This window comes from Leptinotarsa decemlineata, unplaced genomic scaffold (genome assembly GCF_025532065.1).
Source record: "Leptinotarsa decemlineata unplaced genomic scaffold, Ldec_3_MD MMD2_tig00026330_RagTag_RagTag, whole genome shotgun sequence".
Lineage (NCBI taxonomy): Eukaryota > Metazoa > Arthropoda > Insecta > Coleoptera > Chrysomelidae > Leptinotarsa > Leptinotarsa decemlineata.
The window spans coordinates 9,272,553-9,289,059 of NW_027412690.1; the positions used below are offsets into that span (position 1 = coordinate 9,272,553).

Here is a 16,507-nt window from a genome sequence, read left to right on the forward strand (position 1 = left end):
TTATGTAATACTTTGGTCTCCGTTGCTAAAAAAGGAAATATTTAGAGACATCATAAAACTGTACATTCTAATTTTGAAAATTCATTCCCACTACATTCTGCCGCCAGAAAGGAGAAGCTGAAACAGTTAAAAAAGCAGTTAATTGGACAACAATCAATATTTTTAAGAACAGTCGACAAAAATAAGGCTGCAACTGAAGCATTGTACCGTGTGTCCCAGATAATTGCACAAAAAAAGAAACCGCTCAAGCGTTACAAAGAAGATTATTCAGAACCTTGGCCGATGAAGTTGACTGTCAATACGGGCACCTACTCCTTCACTCTGAAGTCCGATGGTTAAGTAGAGGACGGGTGCTGAAACGTTTTAATGATGTCCTATCTGGCATAGTTCAATTTTTCAAACAACGCGATGAACCAACTCCGGAACTAGAAAATTCAATCTGGCTTAGAGATTTTAGTTTTCTCGTGGACATTACAGAGAAATTAAACGAACCTAATTTGCAGCTTCAGGGGAGAGACAAAGAACTAGCGGAAATGCTTTCTGATATAAAAGCATTTATCAAAAATCTGGAGTTTTGGGAACAAAAAAGGTTGCAAATGATGGATGGATGGAATCCAGCAGCTTCAGGGTATGCTCAGGGGCGGAGCTTCATACATGAGAATAATACTCCACTCCAAATGAAGGTTTGATCTGAGCTTTATAGAGCATTAAAAGATATATGGATGCCCATTTCAACCCCCAACAAACTCATCGAAGCAGAAAGTGGTAGTGTCCTAACATTATCATATCCGGTTCGGAGACATTTATCTTCTTGGAAAAAACCGATGCCTGGGTTTTTGTGGACCTGGTTACTTTCACCCCAATTAAAAATTATTTCTAGAACCTCATTAAGATATGTAACCTCCTACTGCCGGTGTAGATGTGTATTCACAGCCGATGTCCTGGGATCCAAATGGAATGTCGAGACAAGGATGCTGTCGTCAGCAAATCAAATTTCCTGTAAAAATATCAAAGGTTTAGACTGGTGAACATTATGCCTTCGAAAATGAAAATTGGATTCAGCTCATATTGAAGATAAACTTCCTTATCCTTTTGTGGTCTACAAATACTCGGAAGAAATTTTTGTTTGTATCCCGAACAGGTATATTTGTGCTCATTTGAGAGAAGTCCAAAACATAGTAGCTGTTGAGCAAGTCTATTTCTTTCAATCCTTATTATATTAACTTAATCGTAGTGAGCTTTACTCATCAAAGAAAAACTATGATCAACTTGCTTTTTCCAGTTTCAATTAGCGTCTAAATAGGTACCTTTCACCTCAAAATATTTTCCAATATCTCTTATTTCAGTAGATTTCATTGACACAGAAGTATTCAAAATTAGGTTGTCCTTTTGACATCCACTGAATATATAGGATATACTTTCTGGTTCGCTGACAACTTGTTCAACATTTTGTCGTCATATAGTCATAATAATGCTATAGTTAGCAAATATTGTTATACTTGTGATGCACTGTTTGGAACCTTTGTTGTAGTAATGAAGTGATAATCTTCAAGAGAAATACCAAACTTGATCTTCTTCTTGAAAATGATAACTTAGTGATCGAAATATGTGTCGAGGTGTTAAAATAACGGTTTGGTGTTGGGAAAAATCCTAGTAATATTCATATATTGTAATACTCGTATAGCCATCTACTAAATTTTCCGGTAGGTCATGGAGGATGACCTCTACTATATATTTAACGAATCTGAAGCCGCCCCTGACCGATACGCCAGTAGGCCCATAGAAAAAACACATGACCTCACCGCGAAAGAATGCAACCGCCGGTAAAACTCTAGTCGAGTACCGAACCGTTTACAATATTCTAGAAAGGACCATTGCTGATATAAGCACGTCTTCCCGACCCAAGAGGGCAGTTCGGAAAGTGAATTGAGCGACTAAATAAGAAATTCAAATAGTGAAAATGAATCAAACGTTAGTTGCTATTTAGTTGTTGGGAATACATTTGTTTAAGATAGTTATTTCATTATTTGTCACAATATTTTATCTTCATTCATGTGAGATAAGACCCAGTTTGTGATCAATGTGTGGTATGGTCTGGGAGACCTGTATATCACTTACGAAGTAAAAATTCGAAAGATTATTTTTCCATTATTGTGCGTCTTATTATTCTTAACAACATTTGGAAACTATTTCCCACAGAATATTATTTTTGAATGCATTTGAAATCAGTAGAATGTTCGGAAGGGTGTGACTGGCTTGCTTAGTGTATTTACTTGATTTTCACATAGGTTTTAGTTGACGCACACTCTCACAGACAGCGGCGAAGTTTACGGCATATTTTTCTTTTCATCGACGTATTTGTGTTAGTCGACCGTTTACTGTGTTCGATAAGGACTGTACTTACCATGTGGGCCGAGTGTTAGATATCTAAAAAGAGAAGACACTTCGGAAAATTAATAATGGAAGACACCAACTTCAATTTGGTTCCGGAAGATCTCCTTGCCTTCTGATTTCACTTCCTGATATTTTTCCGTGGGGTACCCCGGTGGCGATCTTGAAGGATGCTGTTTTGGTGGTAGATAATGATAATTTTTCCACCATACATTTAGCAGAACTCACGTTTTTGCGGAACGCACATCTTTTCCCGAGTGCACCTCTTGCTTGTCTGTCATCAATGATCAAATGTTAGCAATAATAATAATAATAATAATCATACCTGAACCCACATACAGTGATAGGTGAATACCGAACATACCAAACCAGTGGATTCGAATTCATTCTTCACATTGCGAATCGTCCTTCCATAAGGACGGTTATGGCCACCGTAAAATGGGCGGTGCGCGCGGTACGTTGCCCGAACAGAACACCCATTTTGACAAAACAATTTTATCATTTCCACATGTTGTTAAATGCTATATCCGTCCATGGTGATTTGGCAAAACATACTGAATAGATGAAAACTTATTTGACAGATGTAGCTTCAACGAGATGTTCGTTATCAATTGTCAATGGAAGATATTACTTATTCATCACTGAAATATGCATGAAATCTATTTTGGATCTTTTCTTTCACATCTCACCCTTTGAACTTGTTCCTTGTGATATCGAATAAACTTTCTAGTTTTAGAAGAAAGGAGTGAATACAACTACTCATGTATTAAAAAAATTAATATTTCGAGTCAAAAATTCAAAATATCCATCTTCTCATCGTCTATGAGATGCAACCAATACTATTTCACTGCACAAATGTTTGTCAGCTGCAATATACCGTCTGTCGTGACATTAGCCAGGAAACTAGTTGTTGTGCCTCAGGCGTTTGCCAGAGCTAGATCATTTCGGAATATTGATTTTTTCAATACGTTTGTATCTCTCCTTACCACAGTCATAAGAACCGACTTTGATTCTTGTTACAACCACTCACGGTATTTTTTTTCTTAGCTGCGTGCACGAATACATGGACATGTACGCAGAGGTGCTACAACCGGATCCCGCTGAATTGGTGAACACTCCTTTCGGCGGTAGATACTGCGGAGCCATACCACCCAGAAGAAGAGTGTCGCTATACAGGGCGTTGGCGCTCTCCTACCACACCGACAAGAACTCATCAACGAACGATATCTTTGTGGGCAAATACGAGTTCATCAATGACAGTAAGTATTCACGTTTTGTTTCAAGGCAACATCGATGGCCAAGTCCTAATTGGGAGAAATACCACTGTAATGAAGTTGACATTAGCGTGAATTATCCTGTACTATTGCATTAACTTTATTTCTGTTGAGTAGGAGGTGGTGTTTTGAATTACGGAAATTATACTTTTGATACTTTTTTTTTCAAATGCAAACCAACAAGCACTACAGGAAAATGCTTAAGGCGCTCTAAGCGCCGCAAGGATTTTCCTTGATTTGAATCGATGGAAACTAAATCCATTTGGAAACCTTCCTTCGATATTCTAGACCAGCAAGGTTGCAAGTGATTTTCACGTCTTCTATCAGACGAATGGCTCTTTCCTGGGTAGAATTTAGCAGCTTCAGTGTATTCCCAGGGGCGGAGCTCCATATATGTGAACAATACTCCAAAGAAAGTTTGATCTGAGCTTTATAAAGCATCAAAAGTTGCTGAGGTGTGTACAGTTTTCTGGTTCGGAACAGTGTTTCAAACTTTTGAGAAGCAGCCTTTGCAATCCCAGCGACATGATGGTGCCAAGACAAATTGGTGTCTATTTCAACCCCCAACAAACTGCGGCATAAAGTGGAATTGTCTAACCTGCCATTATTATATTATGATCTGGTTCGGAGACCTTTATCTTTTTGGAGAAAACCGATGCCTGTGGTTTTGTGACATTGAATTGAACCTGATTACTTTCACACCGATTCTTAATTACTTCTAGATCATCATTAAGATATGCAACCTCCTGCTGCATGTGAAGCTATGCCTCCGTAGTCGATGTCCTGGAATCCAAATGAAATGACAAGACAAGTCTGCTGTCGTCAACAAAGCAATATATTGGATTCTTGTTTTTTCTCCAATACGTCGGTGATATACAATTAAAAGAGGGTTCGAGACAATTTAGATTCCTGTGGAACACCACCTTTCCTCACAACAACAACAGTACAGCAGTATAATATTTGGGATGAATGCCACAAATGTCTATTCCAGGCCTTCTTCCACTGCTAATGTATTTTGCAACAGTATGAAAATTGGCTTCATTGAGAAAGTTGATGTTAAAGTATTGTTGTTACACATTTTGGACCAAGCTAACGCTAATTAGGTTCAAATAAATTGTTGAAGTTTATTAGTTCGGACTTCCATTGTCTAATTATTCTGATATGACTTGAAATCTGATAAAGAACAAATTGAAATGAATAGCTGACAATATCAATTATGTCAGGCAATAAAATGAAATTACAATGAAAATAAGCAAAAATATGAAACATTTAACAATTAAAAATGAAAAGTTTCAAAACAAGTTACTTCACAACGTTTCGATTGTTAGTCCACCGTCGTTTTCGGGTAATGACTGGACTATCCTGCTGAGAAATAACTATTCATAGGTTATCCAAAAGCTTTCACCTACCCCTTCTCCCACTTTCCGCTTCACCGGTTTAGCTGAAGTTGACCGTTTTTTCGCTTGATCACAGGTTTCCATATGTTGCTTATTTCTATGCTACCTTGGCTGAAGTGTTGTTGGACAACATATCTGCAGCTTCTTCGAACTTCCTCTAGAACCAGTGTTCCCCCCTGTGGATGATCTCAGCTTGGAATCACTCGATGTTATGTTGATGAGTCCAAACGTGCTCTGCTATTCCCAATTCAGTGCTTCCTCCTCGCTTTTGTACCTCCTGTGCTCGGCAATGAAGTCTCTCAATGGCCTTTCTGTTTCACCGATATAGGATTTCGCATTCACAGGTTATCCGGTAAATGCAGTTTTTGGAATCGCAGACCACGTTAGTTGGAATGGTTTTCGTGAGGCTGCTACGAATGGTGTTTCCAGATCTGGAGCCAGTTCTAATGTTGTACTTGGACCCCATTTTTCTTATACTTTCCGACAATCCTCTTAGGTAGAGAGGGGCAAGCACTGCTTGTGACGGCTTTTCTCCCTTTGGAGGACCTTGCTGTCTTCTAGCCAAAACTTGTTTCACCATCACTTTGAAATAACTATTTTGTTGAAGATCTTCTTCAATCCCAGCAAACACAATCATGTAAAATTGACATAAATGTTACATAACTGATAATACGTGCTATGTAACTATGTTACGGAAAACTTACATCCCTGTTATGGCGAAATGTCCGCCACAAATACAACCTGATTTTTATGTAACATTAATGGTCATTATTTCACATATCTAATATATAAAAATGAATGTTTGTTGGTTGGTTGATTGGTAAGTGATAAACTTCTACATCGATCAACCGATCATGATGAAACTTGACATGAATAAGTAATTTTTCATAGAGAAGGTTTTTAGGCTGTCAATTTTTCTGCAACTCGCCACTAGATGGCGCTGTAGAACAATTTTTCCCAAGTTCGTTGATTCTAATTCTGTCAAAATATTGGAACAGCAGCGATACAGCAACATAGTACTAGTATCTTATATAATTTCAGTGAGTAAATGTGAACAAAAATAACACTCGCTCGTAGAAAAACTAGAAATAGCATTCTTCAAAAACCAAAACGTCCTGGCCAAACTATGCCTCCACAGTTTTTTTTTGTAAAAAATACTCATCAACCTAAACACAAATCTCAACGTATCACGTTTAAAAACTCTAGCCTCTCCCACAGAACTTCACACAGACCAACATATAACTCGAAAACTCAGGGAGATTCTCATCTGTCAAAAAGTCAAGTGCGGCTGGATGTTACAACTTGAAAACACAGTAAACATAATATTGAAGTAACAACTTTAGAAGTTAAGTGAAACCTAATATACCATATTGACGTAAGTTTTCACGTATTAGCTACGACATATTCACATAAATTATTTATGTAAATATGGGGTAAAAGCATCTTAGAAATGTAATGAAGTATTTACATAAATGTATTACATAAACATGTTCCGTTGTTTTTATGTCATATTTACGTAAATGTAACAAGTGTGTTTGCTGGGATGATTCCTAGTTTCTTCTCCGTAGGAGATCTTCTTCAATGATTCCTAGTTTTTTCTCGAAACTTTCCTTCGTATTACAGGGCCGGTAACCACGATGTACTAGAGTCTTGATGATTTCTTTTCTGGTAGATTAAGGTGGTTGGATTCGTGACTGAGATACTGTCTCGTATGAGTGGGTTTTTGGTATACAGATGTTTTCCTCTCCACCGATACGTCTAAGAACTGCAATTTGTTGTGGATTTCCTTTTCCATTGTGAAGGTGATGGCAAGTTTTGCACTATTGATGTGCTTCAGAAAGGTGTCTAATTCTGTATTCCCATGGTTCAATACTATGAAGGTATCGTCAACGTATCTTAACCAGACTCGAGGTTTCTTGTGGGCTTCATCAATGGACGGAGTTTCAAACCACTCCATATATATGTTGGCTATGAATGGTAGAAGTGGCGATCCCATTGGCAGTCCCTCATCTTGTGTAAAGAGTTCGTTCTTCAGTTGGAAATAGCAGTTTCGTAAACAGCATCCTAGGAATTCCATGATTACTTCTATAGGTAATTTCTAGCTTCCTCTATATGATCTGAAGTGCTTTTTCGACAGGAACTTTGGTGTAACGGCTTTCCACTAAACTGGTAAAACGGAGAGAGTGTAGATGGAATAAGTGAAAGCATTCGAATGACCTATAAATAGTCATTTCTCGGAGGAATAGTCCACTCTTCACCTGAAGACGATTGTGGATACTAACAATCGAAACGTTGTGAAGTAACTTGGTTTAAAATCTTTTCAATTTATATTATTTCATGTTTAATTTTTCAACTTCTATAATTTTGCTCATTTTATTGTATTTATTGCTCAATATAATTGTAATTTTTAGCAATTTATTTTAATTTTTGATTTTGTTTGTTTTTTCAGAGATTCCAAATCATGTTAGACAATGGAAATACGAACCTGAACTAATGAAATTCAACATGAAACATTGTGAAACTTTCAAACAACAAAATGTCAACATAATCTTCCGTATTCCTTCACTTTTGGGACACATTTTTCATAAATTTTCAATTCCGATACATTGATTACTTGTATAATAGCTTCATCCGCAGACATGGAAAACTACAAACACACTAACGGGAATTTCCATTAGTTTGGAGTCGTGAGTTCAAATCGGGTAACAAAGAAAATCCCTTCATCATCGAGTAGGTAATCCTTGATATATTCAAGTTGGGTGATAAATAGTTTTCGGAACGTAAAAATAGACACAAATGGAATAGCCCGCAGAATTTGTTAGCGGTCAACGAGGGGTGCAGAACAAAAGAACAATAGGTTAAACTTTGAGTCAATAGCGAACCGAAAAAGTGGCAGGATTGGGCGTAGACTTCACCTAAAAAGACTCTCGGCAAATGGGAAAATGGAACAATGAACAATGAACGCTTATCGATTTCGTTTTCCACGAAATTGAAGTGCCCCGGGATGGTATCTGATTTTAACGAAACTCAAATTTCTATACAGGAAGTTGAACGTTCAATTGGGATGCAGGAAGTGGCGTGAGTCCTGGAAACGTATCAGAATGTCGGATGTCAAAAAGACGTAGAAATGGGAAAATCCCGTGAGAAGAACTAATTTCACTACTTACAATTTTGTATTCGCTCCATCTAGGTTGTAGTCATACAGGGCTTTTCATGATGAGTTTTAATTAGCCGTTTCAGACAAACTATTCAACGGATCAACCTGAAAATTCCACAGTATGCATAAGTCAATATGACCTACACGCCTAAAATATTTCAGACGAAGCGGTGTTGTCGCTTCTACTATAAAGTAGCGGCTTCTTTGATTTTTCAAATAGAACACCCCGTATATAATATCATATTATGATTCATTATCACTTTGTCAACAAATTCATATACTATTTTCTTATACCTATCTATTACCGTTTAGAAGATATACATTAATTTCGATATTTTTTTTACCAAACATAAACTTTTATAAACGCTGATAATCTTGAACTCCCTTGCACTAAAACGATCAAATTTGAAATGGAGTGGAGGAGTGATACTATGAGGATCTTCACTCCGAGTCATATTTTCATTTGCCTCATACAGGGTCTTCAAAAAATGCAGATACTTTGATCTCATGAAGAAATGAGTGGAACTCAATTTTTTCAAGTGAAACACCCTGTATATTTCAACATGTTTGAGCTCTACATCCAATTTTAGATTAACTTTGTTCAGATAATACTATTTCTATTTTGAACCGTTTTCGAGATAAACTGTTTCAAACGGAAATTGACATGGTTTCCTTGTTCATCACTCATTTTTGTAAAACAGATTTCGTTTGATGTTTCTCAATTAGTCACAGATAATACAATGAAAAGATAAATATTTAAATACTCCTCAACCATCGAATGAAACTTATCTTCAAACAATAGTTTTATTAATGCTGAAACACGAACTGAAAATAATAAACCCATAAATTAATGAGTTAATTCAATCGTCAGTGTATTTCAGAATATGTTCAAATACATTTCAACCTCTACTTAAACAATCATGTAATCTCTTCAGAAGATTGTCATGTGTAGCGCTTCTGATCAAGTCTGGAGTCAAACTATTGAAAGCAGTTGTAACTCTCGACTTCATATCTTCCATTGTTGTTATTGGAGTAGAGTGAACCATATTTTTAATGAAACCTCACACGAAATAATCTAATGGATTGCCATCTGGTGTTCTAGGAGGCCAACGAAAAGGTCCATTATTACCAATCCATCTGTCTTCGAAGATTTCGGTTACAGCTTCGCTGACTGAATGAGAATTATGGGGTGAAGCACCATCCATTTGGTACCATACACGTTCTCTTCCTGGTCTATTATTTAAAATCATTTGAATTCCATTCCTCAGTAAATCTTCATATTTTGATGCATTCAAATTATCATCATAACATTCGATGTAAAAAATTGACTCATTCTTTATGGCACAAAATACATTGAATTGCCATCTTTCTTGAAAACCCCTTTGGCGGACAACATGAGGATTTTCTGGCGCCCAATAACGACTGTTGTGTCTATTGAAAACTCCATTTTTTGTGAACTTGGCCTCATCTGTCCATATGATATTATCAAGGAAATTTTCATCCTCTTGAGTCTTGACAAGTAACCATTCAAAGAATTCCACTCTACGAGGTAAATCAGTCTCTTTCAAATGTTGGACACAGTAGGACTTATAGGGATGCCATTTATGCTTATTGAGAATTCGACATATTGTCACGTAGGGTATACCTATCTCTCTTTCAGCCTCGTGCAGAGAATAACTAAGAATAAATTAACCCTTCATTGCATAATTTTTTATACTCGTCTTGTTCATCGCTCATAAGGATTGTTTTTGCATGAGAATGAATGGGAGAATTAAAAAAAAAATTCATTTCATTTCAATACATTTTTTTGTGTGTTGTGGAAATGCAACACCATGTGTACTATCAATATTCAGGTGATATGAAACTGAAGAAAACAATTATTTTTTTTGTTGTAACAAAGTCCAACACCACACTTGGAACAAGTTGTTTGTGAAATTCATGTACAGTTTGGAACTTTACATCTTACTCTCTCCTCTGTCCAAATGGGCCAATGTCCAATTGAATCTTGTCTCACGTCTGTGGGGGGTACATGTTGGGCGGGACCCCTCATTTTTTTCTTTTGAATGTCTGTTTCAATGAATAAGGACGGTCTACCTCTTTTTTCTCTTTCCCGCTATGCATCAATTCTACACATACATTCTGCCATTTCTGTTTTGAACTCTGACAAAGTTGGCCATTTGTCAGTACTTGAATGCTGAACCAAAGCCTGCTTATGAAGTACTCAAGAATTGACCACTGCTAAATCTAACAGATGATGGAAAAGTCTGAAATACCACTTTTTACGACGTAGTAATATTTTGTGCCGTGCCAAATGACTGTCCAACAAGTCAACACCACCCATGTGCCGGTTGTATTCCTTCACAATGTATGGGCAATCCAGTTCAATTGTTTCCGACATTGTTTTTTTCACTGCATCAAATCCCAAGTTCTCAGACCAATAGGATCGGGTGTTTGTATTATGAAACAATGACATGAAGAAGCGAATTCCAATATATTGTCTCACCTCTGTACTGGTTATATTGACAGGTCTACTGGGATCCTTCTGTATTGCATATAGATTTGACTGTTCTACAATATTACTGACTATATCATCGGTGAATAAAAAAGTGGAAAGTCATCTTCGAGTCAGTCGGGATGGAGTCCAGCTCCCCTACCCTTTCGGCTGATTATTGGTCTCGAGAAGGACCAATGGGTTCATGACTGATGGTATGACGGCATGAAGTCCTTAGACATCAGTGCCGCCCTTCACGGGATACCCCTAGCTGGCTGGGGTGGGATGGATGAGAAAGTTGTTCATCCGTTAACGGGGGACACGAGGGCCTCATTCAACAGAGTGTCGGGGCCTTCTATATCGGGAGGGGTCGTCTACAGCATGATCTGTGGCTTCCCTAACTAACGGATTTTCATGAGTTTCCGTACTTTCAAAAACTCTCTGATTCCTCGACTGAATGGACTGCCGAATGGAAGGCAGCTGCAAATCTCTGCGGATGGCTTCGTTCCGCAGGAACCAAGGAGCATTCACAATCATCCTAATTAACTTATTTTGTAACCTTTCCAAAATGGAAATGTTGGACGGAGCCGCTTGTCCCCAGACGCCTGAAGCATACATGATGACAGGCTTGAACATCGTGTTAGTTTAGATTTTCAATTGATCAGAGGGTACAGACTAGCTGTCCGACCCTCGATCTTAGACTTAACGCACATGATGTGCGGGTTCCAAGTGAGCCTACGGTCTAGGCCGAGGTACTTTACCCGCGCTTGCCATTCAATCTCCCTTCCAGAGATTCTCACTTTTCTGGCCGGAGAAGATAGTAATCTTCCCATGGTTATCGCCTGAGTCTATAAAAAAGTGAAGACTTATTAAGGAGTATTCAATTCCGTGATACTAGCTGGAAGACTCGAATTCCCAAGAAATTTCATCTGTGTTCCATTCAGTATGAGCTTTTTTTTGTTTCAATTGATATTTTCTTTTTCCTTCTGCTGTCCTTTTCGATTTGTTTTCTTCCCATTCGATGAGCTTTCTGATGTGGAAGGAACTGATCCTGTCGTTTCCACAACATTAATTTCTTGTTGGGTTTCATCAAGGGTTCCTTCTTGATCGGCTGTATCATCCAAGTCCAATTCGTTTTCACCTTCTTGATCTTCAAAATTTGAAATAAAATCCTCCAAATCCTGGTCGCTCGGCAGAAAATTCGGATCTGCGATAATATCATCAGAAAAATCATAGCCGTCTTCACTTTCACTCAGATTCTGTAGTATTTCTTCCAAATCCTTATCTGAGAGGTATTTCTTAGCAGTTATGCTGAAAACACATTTCATATGAACTTACCGCATGTTGTTGCACATATGCAACAAATTATATTTATAACATAACGAAAAAAATTATGTAAAAAACAGCCTGCGATTTATGGATGTAATGAAATGTGTCTTACCTGATGGTTTGCTGATTTGTTCGTATTCTTGAACACTAGGAGAGAAATCAAATATCACCATAAACAGGTAGTGAAATTTTAACCTCACACTCTCAACGGAAACACATTTCAAACTAAAACCAGGGCCGTTCAGGGGCTTTTTGAGGTACAAAATTCCGTACCAGACATTGTTGCAGATATGTTACAATGTGCACGAATACTTCTGTTTATTGGAATAGAAACTTACAACTGATTGAACGGTATGTTGCATTTCTGCAACAGAATGCAATGAAGGGTTAAAAGTAGGTATTTCTCCACGAACGAAAAAACATATTTCACCCGAAAAATCCTTTCAAAAAAATTAAAGATAATAGAATCTAGAATACAGTCATAAACGAAAGTTTAATAATTAGATAACAGAAAGAAAAAATTTACAGGTTGTACACTGAAGGCAAAAAAAAATTAGTCGATGTCTGAATTAAAGCAATTTTGACAACTTATAACTGCATGTTCCAGGCATACTAATGATTTACAGTTCACACAAGAATATTTAATCTTTCGATCTCGGTTCCTTGGACAAACCGAACACCTTCTAATAAGTTTTGAAACCTTGGCAGGTGGCACTACAGAAGTATTTGGCCTAAGATATTCAAGATTTTGGCGAATACTTCTTGGAATTCTTGGATTGTTCTTTCTTTCAGGAATATGGTCCTGGATAAGTTCCATGCCTAGCATTTTGAAACAATCTTCTGGCAATTTTGAAATCTTGATTGTTTTCTCTGTATGTCACCAAGGCATTTATGGCTGTAATATTCAGGAGGGAAAAGAAGATCACAAAAGGCCATCTTCGTGAATATCTAGACACGTTATATGATAAGATAGTTCATCCACCACATCTACACCGCTTTTAGTAAAGTTGTAGAAGCTTATTATTTCGGGTAAATTCTTCTCTCCAGTGGCTTCATCGATAGATCCATCATTTTTGCATAGTGGACATGAGCAGAACGTTTTCATTTTTTTTTCGGGACTTACGATAAAAGGGTGATATCCTTTTGAAAGTCAAACAAAGATGTCTTTGGTTCCCTGTTCCGAACTGTCAAGAATTCTGCTGGAATGCATCGTTTGTTCTTTCTCAGCGCATCTACTGAGGTAAGGTTATGCCGAGTCAGTAGTTTCATCATTAATTCAAAACTAGAGTACCAATTGTCAAAAGTCACATTTCGGTTCGAACCAGAAATAGGTTGTACAAGCCTCTCTACAATATCTATTGGGGAGTTGCTAAGATTGTAGGGCCCTTCTGGTTGTTTTCCTGGATATACCTGCGAATTTAGCAGTGTTTGGCCATGTTTGAACATAGAAACCTGAATTTGTGATGCACTGTTTGGAACCTTTGGTGTAGTAATGAATATTACTGGATATTTTTCCATACACCAAACCGTTATTTGAACACCTCTTCAAGAGAAAGATCAAACGGTTTGCTCTTCCTCTTGAAGTTGATCACTTGGTGATCGAAACACGTGTCGAGGTGTTGAAACAACGGTTTGGTGTTAGGAAATAACTCCAGTAATATTCATAGGAACCTGAATTTTTGCATCGATATGTGACAATGGATGAAACATGGATTTATCACTCCACCCCGGCTTCAAAACGATCGTCATCTGAGTGGAGAGCAACTGGTGAACCTGGTCCAAAGCGCCCGAAAACACAACAATCGGCTGGAAAGGTTATGCCCTCGGAATTTGCGATGTACGTGGTGTAATATACATCGACAAGATTGATTATAAATCCTTCTTCTTCTTGAGACTCTAACAGTTCATGAAAATCTTTTTTCACAGATTTCACCTCCTATCCGACTGTGTTTTCATGTTTATATTATCTTTCTTTATGCGTACACCCTTCCGAACCATTAAAAATAAATTAACAGGTCAAGGAAGACTATTAATTTCACATTTCCCAGAAAAACGATTAATCACAGCCCACAATGCAAATCTGCCGGCCGCTAAATTCACTGCTATTATGTTGTGAAAATCAATAATTGTATTCTTTCAACGAAAAACATTTAATACACTGTGTTCAAAGGGCTGAATATGAAATCAAAACTGTGTTAAAATAATTCATCAATGACAAACAACATAATTGTTTCATCTGTTGAAGCTAATTGTTTCATTGTTCTGGATGTTATTTATGATTTATCCACTGGAATTTCCTCTGGAACAGTTTTGACATAGAAAACTGGAAAATTAAAGAAACTGATGTAGAATACATAGATGGATTTCTACAAGTCAAAATTATCGGCCAAACGACTTGAAAGTTCGGAGTTATGAAAAATATTCACTCAAAAATTAGTTTTCAACAGATTTTTCTCCAAATAAATAGGAGCTTTTGTATATTATTATATATTTTTTCGTTTTTCATCACTCTGAGAGTCATGACAGCAGCAAATACTTCAAGTTTCAATGAGGTAACTATCATAGGAAATTTTTTTTAGGAGGTTCAAGTTAATCTGTGCTGCTACTAAATAATAAGTATAACGTGTTAACCGAATTGATATGAAAAATTGGTGAATGCATGTATTTATAATGGGATTTTGTCTTTTTCTTGATTAAAATTGTGTTATACAAGGAGCCGATTGTCACTGGTGAATGAAATCTTTAAAATATTTTGTTTTACAAACATTGAGAACATTTTTTATCGACCTTTTTTGGGTAATTGTTACCTTCCACAATCTGAAAAAATATAAAAATTATAATGGAGAACTTTATACAAGTGTAGAAGGGCAAACTTTTTAGTTTACCCCGATAAGTTACTGCGTAAAAATCAAAGTATTTTTCACAAAGAAAAATCTTCTATTTATCAGTAACTTGTCTTATTTAACAATTGTGCCTATCAAAAAAATTATTAAAAAATAATACTTATCTTTTACGTTTCGGAGGCCAAAATCTGCCTCCATCTTCAGAAATGGATAAAAATTCGAATATATACGCAGTTATTCCTTTTTTGAGAGCTCATTTCTTTACTTCTTCGACAGATGTCAAAGAAGTTTTGAAATATGAAATTATGTCAATGTTGTTGATTGACAACTGAAATATTCGATGTAATACAAGGTACTCTCCGATATATTTTTATATTTTTTCAGATTGTGGAAGGTAACAATTACTCAAAAAAAGGTCGATAAAAAACTGATTTTTGCCTCCACAAAAAATGACTTTCGTTGAATATTGAGAACATTGTTTAAACATGGAAAACATGAATATAATGAAAAAACGGGTTTTCAATGATATTTCGGTGTTGAAAAGTATGGTAAGTAAATGAATCCTCAACATTAAAGTTGATTTTCAAGATCATTTCCGATGATTTTTCCATCATTTAAATGACCCCTTCGAGGTGATTTGTTATATTGATCCTTCCAAGGCAATCTATATCGTGAATTAGATCCTAGTTTTTTGTGATATTCCGTTTTGAATAATCTGAGGAGTATTCAGGCTAACTGAATGAGTTGAATTTCTTTATCGAAATATATGACAGATAAATAAATCTTCAACATTGGAATTATTTTTTCATTTGAAATTACTTCTTCAAGGTCATTTGTGATATTGCTTTTTTCAAGGTTTAATTGAATTCATTTATTTTCAGCTGAATTCGAGGTTGGTTCACCGCTAGCAGGAGGACCGTGTAATTTTTTGGTCAAAGGATCAGTGAAACACACCGGAGCCATCCTCACGCCTACTTATCCTGGGGCCTACCCGAAGGCACTACATTGTACTTATCAGTTCCTTGGTGCTCCCGGAGAACGAATTAGGTTGGAATTTCGAGACTTTGATTTGTTTTTTGGGGGACCTCAGTAAGTATACCCGTATTCATGGTAGAATAATACTGTTTTGCAAAATGAAAGTGGGAGAGTTTATTTTCCCAAAATTAATTCGAATTTCACAAATGAAAATGAGATTTCAGTTCTTCCATTTATTCTGTTACAATTTTTGTAAATTATGATACAACATATGATACATACCAAGGTATGGAACCTTGGTATTTTGATTTTGTCCCCCATCTAGAATAGCAGCGGGTTATGTTGAGCTTCTAGCAGAAATTTCAAAGATATTTTCATTTTGAATAAGAGTTACCCAGAATTATCGAATACATATAATACAGCAAAAATACAGTACACCTGCTCCTATTTGAATACAGGATATTTCATAACTACGGTACGAAACTTCAGAGGGTGATTCGTTAGGTAGTTTCAAGAAAAAAGTGTCCATGAACATATGTCTGGAGTGCCTTCGTTTCTGATATACAGGACATTGGAGTTTTAAAAAACGGTATCTATAAAATATCATTAATATCCTCACATCGATCTGGTTGAAACTTGCTACAGTAATT

At 36.7% G+C, this 16,507-nt stretch overlaps 1 protein-coding gene across 7 annotated transcripts in view; it reads left to right on the forward strand.

Moving 5' to 3' along the window:
* LOC111503217 (cubilin) overlaps positions 1 to 16,507 on the forward strand; it is a 278,475-nt gene that overhangs the window by 215,066 nt on the left and 46,902 nt on the right. For all 7 annotated transcript variants that reach the window (XR_012467349.1, XM_074182953.1, XM_074182951.1 and 4 more), the window contains 2 exons: positions 3,439 to 3,650; positions 15,764 to 15,971. Coding sequence is in view for 6 of the 7 variants with exons in the window: in XM_074182953.1 (XP_074039054.1) it covers positions 3,439 to 3,650; positions 15,764 to 15,971 (420 nt within the window). In the remaining variant the exon portion in view is untranslated. The remainder of the gene's footprint in view (positions 1 to 3,438; positions 3,651 to 15,763; positions 15,972 to 16,507) is intronic.